Below are 17,372 nucleotides of genomic sequence, written 5' to 3'. Positions count from 1 at the left end.
CTCCTCTGTCCCCCTGAAAGCTGGAAATAAATCTCCCATGTGAAAGGCGCCCTTCCTATATACCAGGAGGTAAAGAGACATCTTATCACCAGAGATAGGAAATTAATGGACAAGGATGTTATATAAACAACGCTTGTTACTTTTTACTAATTTACTGCCCAGGCCAAATTCCATTTAGAATTCCTTACTAATTGAAGCTCCTAAGGTAAGGAGTTTCTCCTTTGTTGTCAATGCCTCACAGATTTATTGTCTCTTTGTCTAAAAAGGATATAAATGCCTCTCTTGGTCATTTCTTTCAGTCTCATTGTAACTGTTGGACCTCCATATGCATATAATAGAACTCTGGGGTTTTTCTCCTGCTAATCTGTCTCATGTAAATTTAATTCTTGGTCCAGCTGGAAGACTTTCAAGGGGAGAGAAAGAATTTTTCCTTCCTTCACAGTACAAATGATAAATATCAAAACAAAACCAAACAAAAAGTCGGAAAACCTGACACATAAGGAAACAAAACTCCAAGAATGAAAAAGACTGTTCAAAAACATCTAAATTAACTTGTCTTGAAAAAAATTCAACAGCAAAGTTTCAACAATCAGGAAGAGCTCCTGGAAACTAAAAATATTGTTGCCAACCCCTTTTTAAAAATCAGAAGTGCCTGGGTGGCTCAGTCAGTTAAGCGCTGGACACTTGATCTTTGCTCAGGTCATGATCTCACGATTCATGAGTTCGAGCCCCCTGTTGGGCTCTGTACTGATAGGAGTCTGCTTAGGATCTCTCTCCCTCTCTCTCTGCCCTTCCCCTCCTCGAGCGCTCTCTCTCTCTCTCTCTCTCTCAAAATAAATAAGCTTTAAAAAAAACTTAAAAAAAAAAAAAGAAATACAGAATTGCACCAAAACCCCCCTGCCTTCTCTTTGTCACCCCCCTCCACCTTCAGATGTCTCTGAAATTCCCTAACCCAAAAGCTATCTGGTTCAAAGCAACCAGAGAGACTATCTTCAATTGTTTTCTATGTTTGAGGGTAGCTTGTAGTCTAGTCTTTCCAATCCTTCTGTTTCTTTCCCACCTGCCCTCCACACCTGGTACCATTTTCCCAGAGTGTAATTGGTGCTTCAATTTCTTGGGCATTACCAGAATGCTGCAGCATAAATAGAACTGCCTCCTGTTGGCTTTCCTACTGCAGCCACATATTTTCTCTCTGACAAACCCCTTATCTCTTCTCCACTTGCTTTCCATCCTTGAAACGTCATCTTGATGTCTCCTGTGCTGTCACCATCTTTCCTGGTTGCTTTGTGCTTGTGTGCTTATATATTTTGTGAAATTCTTTTTTTTATTATTTTTTATTTATTTGTTTATTTTAGAGAGAAAGAGAGAGAGAGTATGCAAACAGGGGAAAAGGGCAGAGCGGGGAAGAGAGACAGAATCTTAATCAGGCTCCATGCTCAGCACAGAGCCCATCATGAGACCATCTCAGAGCTCAGTCCCACAACTCTGGGATCATAACCTGAACCAAAATCAAGAGTCGGGCACTCAACCAACTGAGCCACCCAGGCGCCCCTTGAAATTCTTTATTAACATTTTAGTAGACTTTCAGGAGGCTGCAGAGAGAAACGTGAATATCCAATCAACTGTGTTCAACCACAACTCTGAAACTTACTTATTTTTTTATTGTATATCTTCTTGCTGTCTTTCAGGTTTTTTGTTTACCAGGCACATAGATTGTTTTTTCTATAAAAAGGAATTTTAAACTTGTAAACCAAGAAGGAAGAACTAATAATTTTAGAATTGAAATGAGAGAAGGGTTATTGCTTCAGCTCATTCATAACACTGACAGAGAGGGCCAGTGAGAAAAGGAAACATTAGAAAAGACTCCAGGAAGGGAACGGAGGAAAAGAGAAAGTGAAAGGGGAAAGGACCCTTCACTGCAATTGACATTTTCAGTATCTTTCACAGCTGCCTTCCACTGCACTTCCTGACTTACTGAGACACACTGAATGCCTCTGTCACTCTTCTAACAAGGCCCCTTCTCCCTGAAAATCAAATTCTTTTTATGGATCAAAATAAAATAATAAATAAGTAACTATTCACCCAGTGACTGCAATATACGAGGAAGCGAGCCCCATATGTGAGGAGCCCCCAGAACTAGATGCAATACAATCCAAAGTTCCCTTTTCTTTCTTCTCCACTCTTTTCCTCTACCCACCCTGTGACCTTCCACTTCTTCATTAGTCTCCTTGAGGATAACAAAAAGAATTATCCTCTTCTGGATAAGGAAAAGAGTCGAGGGAGCTACATGATTTCCCCCAACCACCATTCCTGAACTGTGATCTGATGAAGAATGTAAGCCTGACCGTTTTTTCTCTTCAGATGATACAGACACTGCCCCCTCTGTTTCAGGTTGCTTTAAGAAGCCGGCTAATCAAGATATAGTAGGGAGGAGAAAAAGAGGGCAGGGAGTGTGCACAGGATTTGGACATGAGCCATTTCTTCCAGTATGTGCTTGTGTCCACTTCTTTGGAGAGCAGCAGTCCATGACTGCTATTTTGTTTGCAACAAAAGAAACTATGATAAATATAATTTTCCTTCCATTCTTCTTGTACATGTGGGAACTGTTTCTCCCTCCTCCCTTTCATTCTTTCCTTAAGAGCCAGTTGCTTTGGTATTTGGTATTTTCCTCTGTTCCCTAGGAAATAACCCTCTCTGTGTCAGGAGGACGTTATGCAGATGCAACCCCATCTATCTCACGCTGTGTCTCTAAAGAGAAAATCATATACATCTCTAATTGGGGGGATACCCTTGACCAAAGTCACAGGGTTGGACTTTGTCTGGAAGGAGGAGACAGAGATCACGTCATTGATTTTTTTTTTCTTTTTCAAGTTTTTATTAAAATTCCAGTTAGTTAACATAGAGTGTATATTAGTTTCAGGTGTAGAATTTAGTGATTCATCACGTACATCTAACACCCTGTGCTCATCACAACAAATACAATCCTTAATGTCCATCACCCATCTAGCCCATCCCCACCCACCTCTCCTCCAGCAACCCTGTTTGTTCTTTATCATTAAGAGTCTGTTTCCTGGTTTGCCTCTTTTTTCCCCCCATGTTCATCTGTTTTGTTCCTTAAATTCCACATCTGAGTGAAATCATATCATATTTGTCTTTCTCTAACTGACTTATTTCGCTTAGCATGATACTCTAACTCCGTCCACCACTGGTCCTTGATGAAAGATGTCAGACCCTGTTTCTCATTTCTACAAGGGGGTGTTAAGTTCAGGACCTGGTCAGTTCCTATTTTTCCGCTGTGTTCTTGAAGTCAATCTGGGTGATCTTCACACCTGCCAGGGTACCTGAGGGTCAAACCATAGTAGAATTTCCTGAAACCAGAATGAGTCATGAGCACCAGTCCTCAGCAGATGGGTCCTGACTGGTCCTCTGAGGGCTTGTGCTTGCCCCCACCCCCCACCCCGCCAACAGCCTCTCCCTGTGGCATCACTCAGCACAGCCACACACTACCCTGTCTGACATGTGGACTGAAAGTTTCTCCCAGTGAAAGGGGGTTTTTTCCTTCACTCGTGGCTTCAAAATCTTTGTTGCTTCCATCTCATTTTCCTTTGTGGCTCTCAAGAAAACTGCACAATTTCACCAGGACAATGAACGCACCAGAGAAGGGAACCATACGTACACTGTGGCAGCACAGGAGTGCTTTACGGTAAGAAAAGCCTTTTCTGAGAGGGTCACTTGTCTTTCCATCTGGGTCCCTGAGTCTCCACTGGGGAATAAAAAGTATTGATATACTCCATAAGCCACCTTCTAACCCTGACACTGCACTTCTCTGAGCAATAGGCAGCAATTTGAATTGAGATGAGCGTTTCTCAAAATCTAACGACTGCAGTCTAAGGTTCGATGGCATGAAGAGCAGCCCACATCCTCTGGAGATCCCAACAAGTCCTGCACATGTGCCTTTGGTCATTAGTACAGTATGGAGATTCCTCAAAAAATTAAAATAGAACTGCCCTATGACCCAGTAATTACACTACCGGGGAGTAACCCAAAGGTAATGAAAACACTAATTCAAAAGGACATATGCACCTCTATGATTGTTGTAGCATTATTTACAATAGCCAAATTATGGAAACAGCCTAATTGTCCATTGATAGATGAGTGGATAAGGAAGATGTGGTACGTGTACACAAAGGAATATAACTCAGCCCTAAAGAAGAATGAAACCTTGTCATTTGAAAGAACGTGGATGGATCTAGAGTGTATAATGCTAAGTGAAACCAGTTAGTCAGAGACAGACAAATACCATATGATTTCACTCATATGTGGAATTGAAGGAAAAAACAAATGAACAAAGGGAAAATGTGAGAGAGACAAACCAAAAAATGGACTCTTAACTATAGAGAACAAACAAAGGGATCCCAGAGGGGAGGTGAGTGGGAGAAACAGGTAAGGGGATTAAGAATACACTCATCATCAGGAGCACTGAGTAATGTATACAACTGTTGAATCCCTATGTTGTACACCAGAAACGAATATCACATTATGTTAACTACACTGGAATTAAAATTAAAAACAATAAAAATAGATTTAAAAATATGAAATCTTACTCACTGAGAATTACTAGCAGGACCACCACATGCATTGAGCAAAAAGCAGAAAACATGGCTGTTTGAGCTGTGGAAAGAGAAAATGGCTTTGTACCCCTAAATATACCAAAGCTCATAAGGTGCTGCTCTATTCTGATTTTGGATTCTGGATAGGATCTTCTGGAGAGTCCTTCCTCCTTTGGAAAGAGAACAGAATATGCCCAGAGAAGTAGGGCTGAGGAGTGTCAAACCACCATCTGACTGTGGGAATAAACATCTGAGGAAAAGAGTGCCCCCTTGTGGTTTTCCCTGGACATTAAAGTGATGTCATTAATGTTGGGTATTTACAGTATAAAATTTGTATTCATGTTTATATTTAACTTACTAATTTTAATTTTGAGCATGATAGAAAATTGTTTGACTCATGGTCATTAATTTTGTCATATTTTTCCATTTTAAAAATAAATTCATTTTTAATTTTGGAGCCCTTATCAAGATGGCTCGTTCCAGGCAATGAAGCACCTCCAAAACACCATACTGAAAAAATTTTTAAGATTAACTAAATGCTAAAGTCTTCAGACTTCAGACTTCAGATGCAGAAAGTTCTCTTTCTGATAATAAACCATTGCAGGTAGTTATTAGAATATATGTCATAATAATTTATATTATATATATGCTAAAACTGCTTATGGCCATTGGAGCTACAACTACTTGATTTTTTCTGAATGTGATTTGCCTTTACTATCATATAACATATAATACCTCAACTTTCGTACCATTTTTCTCTGTTCTTACTACTGCAGAACATCTGTATGATGCAGTATGATAATATTTGGCCCTCAGTTGACATCACACAATTATACCCACATTAGGGTATTGAAATTGCATGACGGTACCCTAGTACACCACAGTCTTTCAAATGATCCAAAATATCCTCCTTGTGTGTGTGTGTGTGTGTGTGTGTGTGTGTGTGTGTGTTCCAATAAAGATTATTTATTTATTTACTTACTTATTTACTTATTTATCTTTAATTTTTTTATTCTTTTTAATTTGCAAGTTAGTTAACATACAGTGTAGTCTTGGCTTCAGGATTAGAACCCAGTGAGTCATCACTTATATATAACACCCAGTCCTCATCTCAAAAAACACCCTCCTAATGCCTATCACCCATTTACCCAGCCCCTCCCACCTTACCCCCAGCAACCCTCAGTTTGTTCTCTGTATTTAAGTGTTTCTTATGGCTTGCCTCCCTCTCTGTTTTTATTTTATTTTTCCTTCCCTTCCCTTATGATTATCTGTTAAGTTTCTCAAATTCCACATATAAGTAAAATCATATGATATCTGTCTTTCTCTGACTGACTTATTTTGCTTAGCATAGTAACTTCCAGTTCCATCCACCTTGTAGCAAATGGCAAGATTTCATTCTTTTCCATCTCCCAGTAGTATTCCATTGGGTATACATACCATATCTTCTTAATCCATTCATCAGTTGACAGACATTTGAGCTCTTGCCATAATTCAGCTGCTATATATAATTGTTGATAGTGCTGCTATAAACATTGGGGTACAAGTGTCCCTTCAAATCAGCATTTTTATATGCTTTGGATAAATACCTAGTAGTGCAATTGCTGGTTCACAGAGTAGTTCAAAATGATATTTTTCAGGATGCCTGGGTGGCTCAGTCAGTTAAGTGTACAACTCTTGATTTCAGCTCAGGTCATGATCTCACAGTCATGAGATCAAGCCCCAAATAGGTCTCTGTGCTGGGCATGGAGCCTGCTTGAGATCCTCTCTCTCTCTGTCTCCCCTGCTTATGCTCTCTGTCTCTGAAAATAAAATATTTTTTGTCAAGTGTTATCCCAATCAAAACAGAAATGTTTCAGTGTTTATAGAACTCTGATACCCATAGGCTCGTGTCTGCTACCACCCGCAGACTGATGACTTTCAATTTTGTATCTTTAGCCTGGCCCTCTCTCCCGAGGTCGAGACTTGTATTTCCAAAAGGCAACTACTCAAACTTCGCACGTCACGGCTGAACTGATCTTCCTCTCCCTGTGGCCTAGTGCCCACAAGCCTACTCAATCTTCCTCATCTCTCTTAATGGCAAGCCCTTCTTTCTATTTGTTTAGGTCAAAAAGTTTGGAGGCATCCTTGATTTTTTTTTCACATACCCACACAATATGTCCGCAAATGTTGGGTCTACCTTCAAAACATAGTCAGAGTTTGTTGACTTCTCAGCACCACCACTGCTACCACCTTGGTCCAAACCACCATCATCTGGCCTAGATTATGGCAATAGGTTAACTTTTGCTCTGAACTCCCAAGAGTTTATTCTCAGCACAGCATAGCCTGAAGCCCTACCTGGTCTGGCCCTTGCTACTTTTGTGATCCAATCTCTTATTCCTCTCCCACTGGCGACCCTCCCTCCAGCCACACTGGCCCCCTTGCTATGTCTGGGACAGCTCCTGCCTCAAGTGCTTCACACTAGTTGTTTCATCTGCCTGAACTGCTCTCCTGAATGACTGTATGGCTTCCTTCCTCACTTCCTTCTGTTATGCCCAGAATTCGTGATCCCCAAAGACCACCAGGGAGCCGAGTCCTATGCAAAAGCAAAAGAGCCTTTATTCGAGCTAGCTCGAGCTCAATCCCCCATCTGCACCGACGCAGCGGTGAGATACCAGGGAGAGAGAGCGAGTTTCAAAAGGACAAAGGTTTTATTGGGGCCAGGGGCAGTTGGTGAGGTAATGGCTATGGCCTCAGCCAATTGGCTGGGGAAGGGTCTGAGTCCTGTTAGGCAGGTGAGAGGGAGGGGTTACTCAAGGGGAAGAGGTGTGGTCAAGGTGAAGGACACAGAACAAGATGGAGTCGGCCGGCGTAGGCCCGCCCTTTCACTTCATATATTTATTCATAGAGGACAACAATGGTCCCTTCTTCCTATTTAAAATTACAACCGGAGTCAACTCCAGCTCAATGTTGCCAATTTCCAATTCCCTGCATTATTCTTTCCATAGCACTTAGTATCTTCTAATATACTATGTGATTTATTATTTATCACTTTTTAAAAATTATCTGTCTGCCTTGATAGAATGTCAAGTCCACTAGGGCAGAAATTTTTACCTGATTTATTCACTGGTGAATATTTATTGTGTATAGATATCTATATTGTATATGCATGGGACATAGCACGTACTCAATAATATTTGTTAAAGATTCTAGGTCATGAAATACAGATTTACATACTGGCTTATTTTAAATAGATTTTGAGGTGATTTGCAATAAGATTAATGAAATAGAAATACGAAAGGGTAAATTTAACATCCATAGCAGAGAGTTTAAGTCTGGACTTCCTGGAGGAAATGAGAAAAACAACCATAAAAAATGAGTATCTGTTGAATACCTAATCTACTAGTGTACTTGCTACTATCAGAGTCGATTGGAACATAAATTAAGCAATAAATCAGGACCTTAATAAATGTCTGTATGTTTATTTTTGGAATTTTGCTAAATCCTAACAATAATCTTATTAAATCCTTCTAATTACTAGCCTTTTACAGAAGAGGACATTGATGCTCAGAGAGCTTGAGACACTTGTCCAAGACTAACTACATAGCTGGTCCATTAGGATTTGAACAGTGATGTGTTAGACTCCCACGCCCATCTTTTTTTTTTTTTTTAATGTTTATTTTATTTTTGAGAGAGAGAGAGACAGAGCGTGATCGGGGGAGGGGCAGAGAGACTGAGACACAGAATTGAAGTGAGCTCCAGGCTCAGAGCTGTCAGCACAGAGCCCAATGAGGGGCTTGAATTCACAAGCTGTGAGATCGTGACCTGAGCCGAAGTTGGCACTTAACCAACTGAGCCACCCAGGCACCCCAACCGTGCCCATCTTTTTAAATACTGTACTGCCAATTATAACTTAACCTCCCATGTATTACAAACTGGAAAGTATGCCAGTTCCTCGTGGGAGAAAACAATTTACTCAATTCTAATGTAATTCTTTTACATTCAATAATTTCTTAGTTCCCTCCCCATCCCTGTCCTGAGCTGCTGGCTGATTCTCCATCCTTCTCTCAACCTCCTTTCCTGACATGACTCTTACTCTTATCCAAATTCTCTGGATCTTTTATGTCTCATCAACACCTTTCAAAAATGCAGTGAAAATTCCTTCCAAATAACACTTATGCCTCAATAACACAACACCTATGTTCAATTTCAGGAGGCTCATGAATCTTCAATAAGTCTAACCATGGTTAACAATCCTGTGTTAGGTCTCTTCTCTCTAAAAAATCCCGGATGCCAGCACTCAGATCCAATTATTTCCTAGCTTCCTAATGTTCCTAGCTTTTTCTATTATATTGATTGTGATTAAAATTAAGGATTTGGACAGTAGGACTACTAATGTACATTCTAACTCTCAAATTCTACTTTTCTCATTTTATCATTTTCTTCCTTTGTTCTTTTAGCGTCTCTTCCCTACACTCACACGCAAACAACATAATGATAGTACCATGATGGCAATGCTCCATGTGGCTCCGAGTAGACTGAGATATCAACCATAACCCCAAACTGAGTCAGCCAAAAAACCCACAATTCTGCCATCATTATTATTAAAAAGAGTCACAGGCCCAAGGTGGAGTCAGCTGCATCCAGGACAGCAAACTTAAGACTTAACTGCAGTTTCAACCTCTCCATGGGTGGAATTTTAAGCCAATCAATCTGGAATTTTGTGGTCAGCACCAATGAGATAATCTGTCACGTGGGCCCTCTTTATCCCCCACCTGTCCCCCCCCCCCAAGAAAGATGACATAATCTGCATAAAACCCCTGCCCCCCCCCCAGAGTAGGTGATTTTGCCTGAAACTATCCTTTTCTTATGCTAATAACTTTCTGCCCCACCCTCCTTCCTCTTAAAACATTCCATTGTATACAATTCCTGGGAAGTCTCCTTTACTTGCTAGATGGAATGCTGCCAGATTCATGAATCACTTCATAAAGCCCACTAGATCTTCAAAGTTACTTGGTTGAATTTTCTTTATTTAATATTAGTAACTGAATATGCCATGACATCTAGAGTCTGTCCTTTTGCTAATTAATAAACTGAAAATGGATCAAGAAAGGAGGTAATATATGGATGAAAGGGGGGGAGGAAAAATAATTTTCCTTCTAATCTTCTAGGTTCTTGACTGAGACAACCTCCCCTCCCTTCCCTGTAACAAAAGATAGATCAACAGAAGAAAAACAAACAGAAGTTTGATGGTATGTACATTTCCCGTATTTGTGAGAGAGACCCAGGAAAACTGAGTAACTCCCAGAAAAGACCCAAACCATCACCTTCAATACCTTCTTCAGCTAAAGACCAAAGAAAGATGTTGGCGGGTGAGGGATATGCCAATTATGGAAGGTTTTCAGCCAAAGCACAGTAAACAAAGGGTATGGTGGTTGTGCATATTTAAGGTGCTATCTTCTTGGGCCGCCTGGGGGGCTCAGTCAGTTAGGCATCCAACTCTTGATTTCAACTCAGTGATGATCTCACAGTTCATGAGTTCAAGCCCCGAATCAGGCTCTGTGCTGACAGCTCAGAGCCTGTTTGGGATTCTCTCTCTCCCTCTGTCTCTGACCCTCCCCCACTCGTACTCTCTCCCTCTCTCTCTCTTCCTCTGTCTCTCAAAATAAATAAACTTAAAAAAAAATCTAGAGCGTTTTTCTGCTCCCTTTCAATAGAAATGGCAGTGCAGCGTTCAAAAAAAATAGAGAAGTCCTCAACTCAGAACCCGTGCCCAGCATGATAAGGTGCAAGTTACTTATATTAAAAAGTTATACATAAGGGCGCCTGGGTGGCTCAGTTAGTTAAGTATCCAACTCTTGATTTTGGCTCACGTCATGACCTCACAGTGTGAGTTCAAGCCATGCATCAGGTTCTGTGCTGACAGTGCAAAGCCTGCTTAGGATTCTCTGTCTCCCTCACTTGCTGCCCCTCCCCAGCTCTCTCTCCCTCTCTCAAAAATGAAAATAAATAAACATGAAAAAAATCCTTTATATGAAAAAAAAGTTATACATAGACACACTCACTGATACCACACACACAGTAAACAAAGGTTCTAAACCCATCTTTATGAGACTCAAGACTTAATGGCCTATTGCCCAGTATGGTATGGTCCTCCATTCACAAAATGAATAACAAACAACATAGGTATGAAAAAGAAAACTGCATGACCATAATGGAGCCACTTGTGGCTCTAAATCAATAAATCAAGATTTAATAACTAACCTAACTGCAGTTTCAACCCTTTCAGGAATGTACCTTTAACCAGCCAAACTGGAATTTCAGGCAATCCCCTGGAAGACCCCTTGCCCCTTAGGAGGGGACCTTACCTAAACATCACATTCCTTGCTAATAAATTCTTTTTTTTTTTTTAATGCCTTCTCTCTGCCTTTAAAACCCTTTCCGTTCCTGCAGCTCTGTGGAGCTTTCTCCTCTGCATGCTGGATGGAATGCTTCTCTGGATTCACAAATCATTTAATAAAGCCAGTTAGATCTTCAATTTTACTTGGCTCAGTTTTGTTATTTAACACAGGTCAATTTTTTTATCCTTACCGTCATCATCATCATCACTTGGAGTTCAGTTTAGAAGGGTCTCAGAAATATTTAGACAGGGGTATTTTGTTTGTTTTTGTTCTTTATGTAGAGGAAACTACAGTCTCTGTTTAAAAGGAATGTGTTTAACCCTGTCTACGTCTCATGCTGTTCTAGCCTAGTCACAAAAATTGGGCAGAATTAATTGTCCTTAAGCTCATGCACACACACACACACACACACACACACGCACACGTGTGTGTGCACACGCATGCATGCAAATTCTCTTTTCTTGCTCTCTGGCACTCTTCAGGGCATATTCATTTTTCCTGAAAAATTAGGCTCTGAATTTCAGAACTGAGACAAACTTGGGAATCCTGTGGTAAGCCCCTCATGGTCCGATGAGGAAACTGAGACCTGCAAATCTCACCAGTTGCTTAAAGTCACACAGTGGTATCAGCAGTGCTCAGGCTGGGAGATGGATCCCCCACTCCCTCATGGTCAGTCCAGTGCTCCTTCTCACACCCTTTAATCTTTTCAAGTACCCCCATTTAATATGCCAGGAGCATATTAAACCCTTGGGGTCAGCGCAGCCAGCAGCTCTGTTGACTGCGAGAGTTGTTAGCAGAGTTTGGGTACAGGAAGCAGGTGATAGGACCCTGCTGTGTGTTTGCAGCACAGAGGTAGGTGGCTGAGTCTGCAGACTGCGGTTCTGTTATGTAAAAGGAACTCTGTTTGATGGTCTTATCAAAGGTGGCCTTCAGTCTTCCTGTCTGTTTTTTACTCTCATTTTCACGTATTAGTAGCAAGAAGACAAGGCCTCTTCCCGGATCTTGTCGGTACCACTGGAAGACCACTGGAGAAAAATTTGTGCAGTTACAGGTCAGAACAGCCTTCTCACCCTCCTGGATGTTCAGGGACCGAGGACTCTGTTCCATCTTTTGGCTGCTTACCCCTAGGCAGAAACACAATACCAGAAACAGGAGGTTTAGTCACTACACTACACTCTTAAGAGTCATATTTTCTTTCCACAACCCCAGATATAACCAAAGATGAATCAGAATGGACCCTAGCTCTTCCCTCTCCATCCCATGGCCTGGATCTCTGGATCTCTTTGTTCTCATCACCAGGAAGCCTCCAACTCACAGTCCACTGGAAGCCACAAAATCACCAAAATAACTCCCAGGAACAGTTCCATCCTTCTCCCCAACTATAGCCTGATATGTGGACTCAGTCTCCTCAATCAAAAAGCCATTCTCTTTAGTTTGGTGGGTGTTACTGGGGTTCTTCTATGGGAGGAAGTCTCTTTCCTACCCAATCAGTGACAAGCTTGTTCAGCCCTCTGCAGACACACACTGGTCTAATCCAACTTTAAAGAGAACTTGTTTCATGGGGCGCCTGGGTGGCTTGGTCGGTTAAGCATCTGACTTCGGCTCAGGTCATGATCTCACGGTCCATGAGTTTGAGCCCTGCGTCAGGCTCTGTGCTGACAGCTCAGAGCCTGGAGCCTGTTTCAGATTCTGTGTCTCCCTCTCTCTCTGCCCCTCCCCCTGTTCATGCTCTGTCTCTCTCTGTCTCAAAAATAAATAAATAAATAAATAAGTAAGTAAATAAATAAATAAATAGAACTTGTTTCAAATCTGAGAAAGGATCCCAATAAGATAGTAAACACCGCCATCTCGTGTTCAGAAGCTTTTTGACAATAATAAAATGTGCTCCAGACAAGTGCTTCTCACGTGCATACCAATTACCTAGGGATTTTGCTAAACTACAGATTCTTTTTCATTACATAGGGGAGCAAGAATATCCTGTTCCCTTCAAGGTCTTTCTAGCCAGAGTAGGAATCAAATGGTGATGAAACAGATTAACAGGAGAAAATCAAATATGATCTTGTACTTAAGGGGAATCCACACAGACATGGAAATTCCAAAGACAAGCAAAATGAGGTGTATATCTCATTCTGAACTAAGGAGAAGGAGGCAGGGGTCCAGAACTTCAAAGGGAAGGAAAGCAATTCACAGGAAGATGAAAAGGTACATATTTAGTAAGCAATTTGAGCCACAATGGACACAGAGGACTTTGACAAACAGACTTTGTTAAGTTTCTCCCCATCTATCACACTTAGTTCATAGTATAATATAGTTATTTATGGTGGAAACTCTCTTCCTGGAGCAGGTGCTCTATCTAAATTCTTTTTAAGCAATTATTGGGTAGGGGGGGAGGTAAAAAGCTTTTCCTGAATCTGCTGGGTTTTGATTGCCTTTTAACTCAAAATAATCTTGGTGCCAAAGTGGCCTGTCTTGGGGCAGCCAGCCCAGGGTCTCGACCATTAGGTCCCTGGTAGGACTGGATAGTCTATATTTCTTTTTTTTTTTTTTATTTTTATTTATTTTTGAGACAGAGAGAGACAGAGCGTGAGTGGGGGAAGGGCAGAGAGAGAGGGAAACACAGAATCCGAAGCAGGCTCCAGGCTCTGAGCCATCAGCACTGAGCCCTACACAGGGCTCGAACCCACAAACTGTGAGATCATGACCTGAGCCGAAGTTGGACGCCCAACCAACTGAGCCACCCAGGCACCCCTGGATAGTCTATATTTCTAACAGGTTTCCTGGCGATGTCAATGCTGCTCATTCTCAGCTCACACTTTAAGTCATAAGTCTAGAAGAATGCTTTTTGAGTCTCAATCCAGAAAAGGGAATTTGAGCATTAAGGTTTGATACAGGACAAATGATCACGTTTCCCCAGGTGTCCATTCCACTGCCCAGTCAGGCTATTCTGATGTTCCCACAACAATTGCCAGAGGCTGCCACCGGCTGTAGATAATGTAAGGCACAAGACAATGCATGGCTGAATTCTAGGGAACTTTCTCAGAACCGGGAGTGAACCTCCTCTTTTCATCCTGACTGGCCTCCCTGAGGCAGGGAAATTATTGCTTTGACTTCAAAAGGTTTTCTTCTTGATCTTGTTGGGCTAATGTAAGTAAACACTCACTTTAAACCCAACAGGAACTCAGGGTGCCTGGGTCGGTCAGTCAGTTAAGTGTCTGACTTTGGCTCAGGTCAGGTCATGATCTCACAGTTCATGGGTTCAAGCCCCACTTTGGGTTCTGTGCTGACAGCTCAGAGCCTGGAGCCTGTTTTGGATTCTGTGTCTCCCTCTCTCTCTGCCCCTCCCCTGCTCACGCTCTGTCTCTGTCTCAAAAATAAATAAACATTAAAAAAAAAATTTAACCCAACAGGAATTCAAATCAGGGAAGTTTCCTGGTTCATGCAGAACCAAGCTCTCTGAAAGGTAAATTGTTATTTTTAAATACAACAGTACTTTGATTGCATACATCAGAATTTCTTTCTTTTCTACTTTGCTAATGCTAAGGTGGGTGTATTGTAGTCACTTTCTCAGATACATTTAGGCCATTCTGTAGCCTAAATGATGGATAGATAAATGGACAGCCAGATAGGCAAATGAATGCATGGAAAGAAGAAAGAAGAAAATGGGCTAGGGGATGCTGAGAAATGAAGCTGGAAGGAAAATTTGGGTCAAGAAGACAGAAGATTTTGAATGTTTGGATTTGTTTGTAGGTTATATATTAGCAAAACACCTACTGAGGCTTTTCGCCAAGTAAGTAATATTATGGAAATTCTGTACATTTAACCTGGCTGCTTGCCCACAAGAGTAATTTGGAGACTGAGGTTGATAGGCATTGTAGAGTATGTTCCAAACTCAAGCCATTCCAGCTCTGAAACCTACCCTTACATTTAATCTCTGACGGAGCTTGAGCAAGCTACTTAACATCTTCAAGCACCAATTTCTTTGTCTTTGAAACAAGAATATCATCAGGATGTTATGAGGAGACATAGATAAACTGACGTCCATAAAACACTTTGTACATACATCATGCACAATGAGAACTCAGTAAATGTGAACTCTTAACTCTAAGAGAAGGAACTCAGGGATGCCTGGTTGGCTCAGTCCCTTAAGCATCTGACTTTGGCTCAAGTCATGATCTCTTGGCTCATGAATTTGAGCCCCACGTCGGGCTCTGTGGTGACAGCTCAGAGCCTGGAGCCTGCTTCAGATTCTGTCTCCTTCTCTCTCTGCCCCTCTCCACCCCAAAAAATAAATAAACATTTAAAAAAAAATTTTAAGAGAATGAATACAATGCAGGCTGCACAACCAGCCTTCTCGCTGTGAAGTATAGTGACTGAACCAGGGTTCACTGCACTTCAGAGCTGGGAGGAATTTTAGAGAATTTGCAGAAAATGATGGATTAGAGATACCTTAAATCAAATAAGACTTATACTTTAGAAAATATGAAAAAGAGAAGAATCACTACTTATCCTATTAAGCAAGGATATACATTACCAATATCTTGGTGTCTTACTTTCCAACCTTTGTGCTGCTCAGATTTTCACTAAGTAGCAATATTAAGTAATAATCACACCAGTAATATCTTGATTCTTTTCAGTGATCACTTTTAAATAACCATTATAGATTCTCTTTCATAAATACCATTTATTCACTATCTAATATTCCATTTGGGTGGTTAAGCCCCTCCCTTTAAGATTAGACATTTTGGGTTTCAATTTTGGGATACTATAAATAATTTCCCAAATAGTTTTGTAAATAATAATTTTCATATGCATGGAGGATTTTCCGGAAGACAAATTTTCTAGGAAAAAAATTACAAGGAAATTAATCTGTTTTTAGACCAGGAAGTCATGCTTTTTAAATTACTTTCCAAAATAGCTTACAAAGTTACTATCCCACTAGTCTGTTTATTTCACAGCATCCTGCTCAAGTTCTCTATTCTTTAAATCACTATTAAATTATTCCTACAACTCCCTAATGGTTTTTTTTTAAGTTATTTTTCTACATTTCTATGAATACCAGTGAGCTTAAACATTCTCCATGTGTTTGTGAAGCATGGTAATTTTTCCTGTGTAAGCTCCCTCAGCGTACCTGCTGAATATTTACCTATTTCAATATCAATGTGTTCCTTTTTACACATGTAGAAATTATTCAGAGATATTATTAATCTATTGTCACATTAGCAGCAAAGTAATAGTAAGCTGTGGTTTTAATATAATTTCTGTCATGTTTTTCATATAATAAATTAGCTTTTAATATTTATGTAATCAAATCTATTTTTCCCTTGATTTCTTCCATTGCTCTTAAGTTTAGAGAATTCTTCTCCCTTCAGTTTCTTGATTAACAAATGCATTTGCATTTTTTACTAATAACTGTGACTTAATTCTTAATACTTCTGGAATTTATTTCATCATGTGAGGTACTTCATTTATTTGTTCAACCAACATTTACTGATTGCCTCATGATTTTGCAACACTTTTGTTTTCAAATAGTCAACTCTGTGCTTCTCAAATTAGAGGACTCTTGTCCTCAAGACAAAACATGTAGTAAATATAATGCATCATCTGGGAGCACTAATATTACTGAAAAATTGGAGAATAGGTAAACTGGTAAGTGATTTACAATTATTAAGCTCTAAAATTAATATGGGTACATAATGCATTAAAATAAAAATGATCACCCATAAATTTTAAAGTAAACATGCAACTGTCTGCACTTTCACCAGACTGCTTTGGGCTATAGTGCCCTCACCTCACATCCAGATTTCAAAAAGGAAAGTCACGTTTGTTCTCCCTGCTCTATAGGGATGCTTTGGGGAAGGTCTGAGAACCTCTGACCTGAACAATTGATACAACATAATTTGAGGATAATCCTGTTCTTCCCCATTAATTTAAAATTCCCCTTTTGTTTTATTCAAAGTCTTTCATATTCTAGTCCATTTCTTGTTTTTCCATTGTCTTTATACTAATTATTACTATTATTGTTGTTGTTATTTTAGCTACTACACTTAAAAAACTGTTTTAAGGGTAACGTCTGAGTTAAGAAAAATATTGTTTTTCACCAAAATATAAGGGAATGATTACAGAAACAAAATGGTGACACTGGGGTGCCTGGGTGGCTCAGTTGGTTGAGCGTCCAGCTTCGGCTCAGGTCGTGATCTCGTGGTTTGTGAGCATCAGGATCTGTGCTGACAGCTCGGAGTCTGGAGCCTGCTTTGGATTCTGTGTGTCCCTTTCTCCCTCTCTCTCTCCTGCTCAAAATAAATAAAAATTTAAACAAAAATAAACATTTAAAAAAAGAAAAAAAATGATGACATAAAATCACTAATAAAAGCATTAAAAGTTCAAT

The 17,372-nt window shown here is 40.3% G+C and overlaps 1 gene segment (V, D, J or C); it reads right to left on the bottom strand.

The window, feature by feature from the left end:
• Positions 1-11,740: 11,740 nt before the first annotated feature.
• Positions 11,741-12,354, bottom strand: LOC122222601. The segment is given in 2 exon segments: positions 11,741-12,111; positions 12,303-12,354. Coding segments are annotated over 2 exon segments (423 nt in total).
• Between the last annotated feature and the right edge of the window lie 5,018 nt (positions 12,355-17,372).

This window comes from Panthera leo, chromosome B3 (genome assembly GCF_018350215.1).
Source record: "Panthera leo isolate Ple1 chromosome B3, P.leo_Ple1_pat1.1, whole genome shotgun sequence".
NCBI classification, from domain to species: Eukaryota; Metazoa; Chordata; class Mammalia; order Carnivora; family Felidae; genus Panthera; species Panthera leo.
This window is presented reverse-complemented; position numbering and strand designations above follow the sequence as displayed.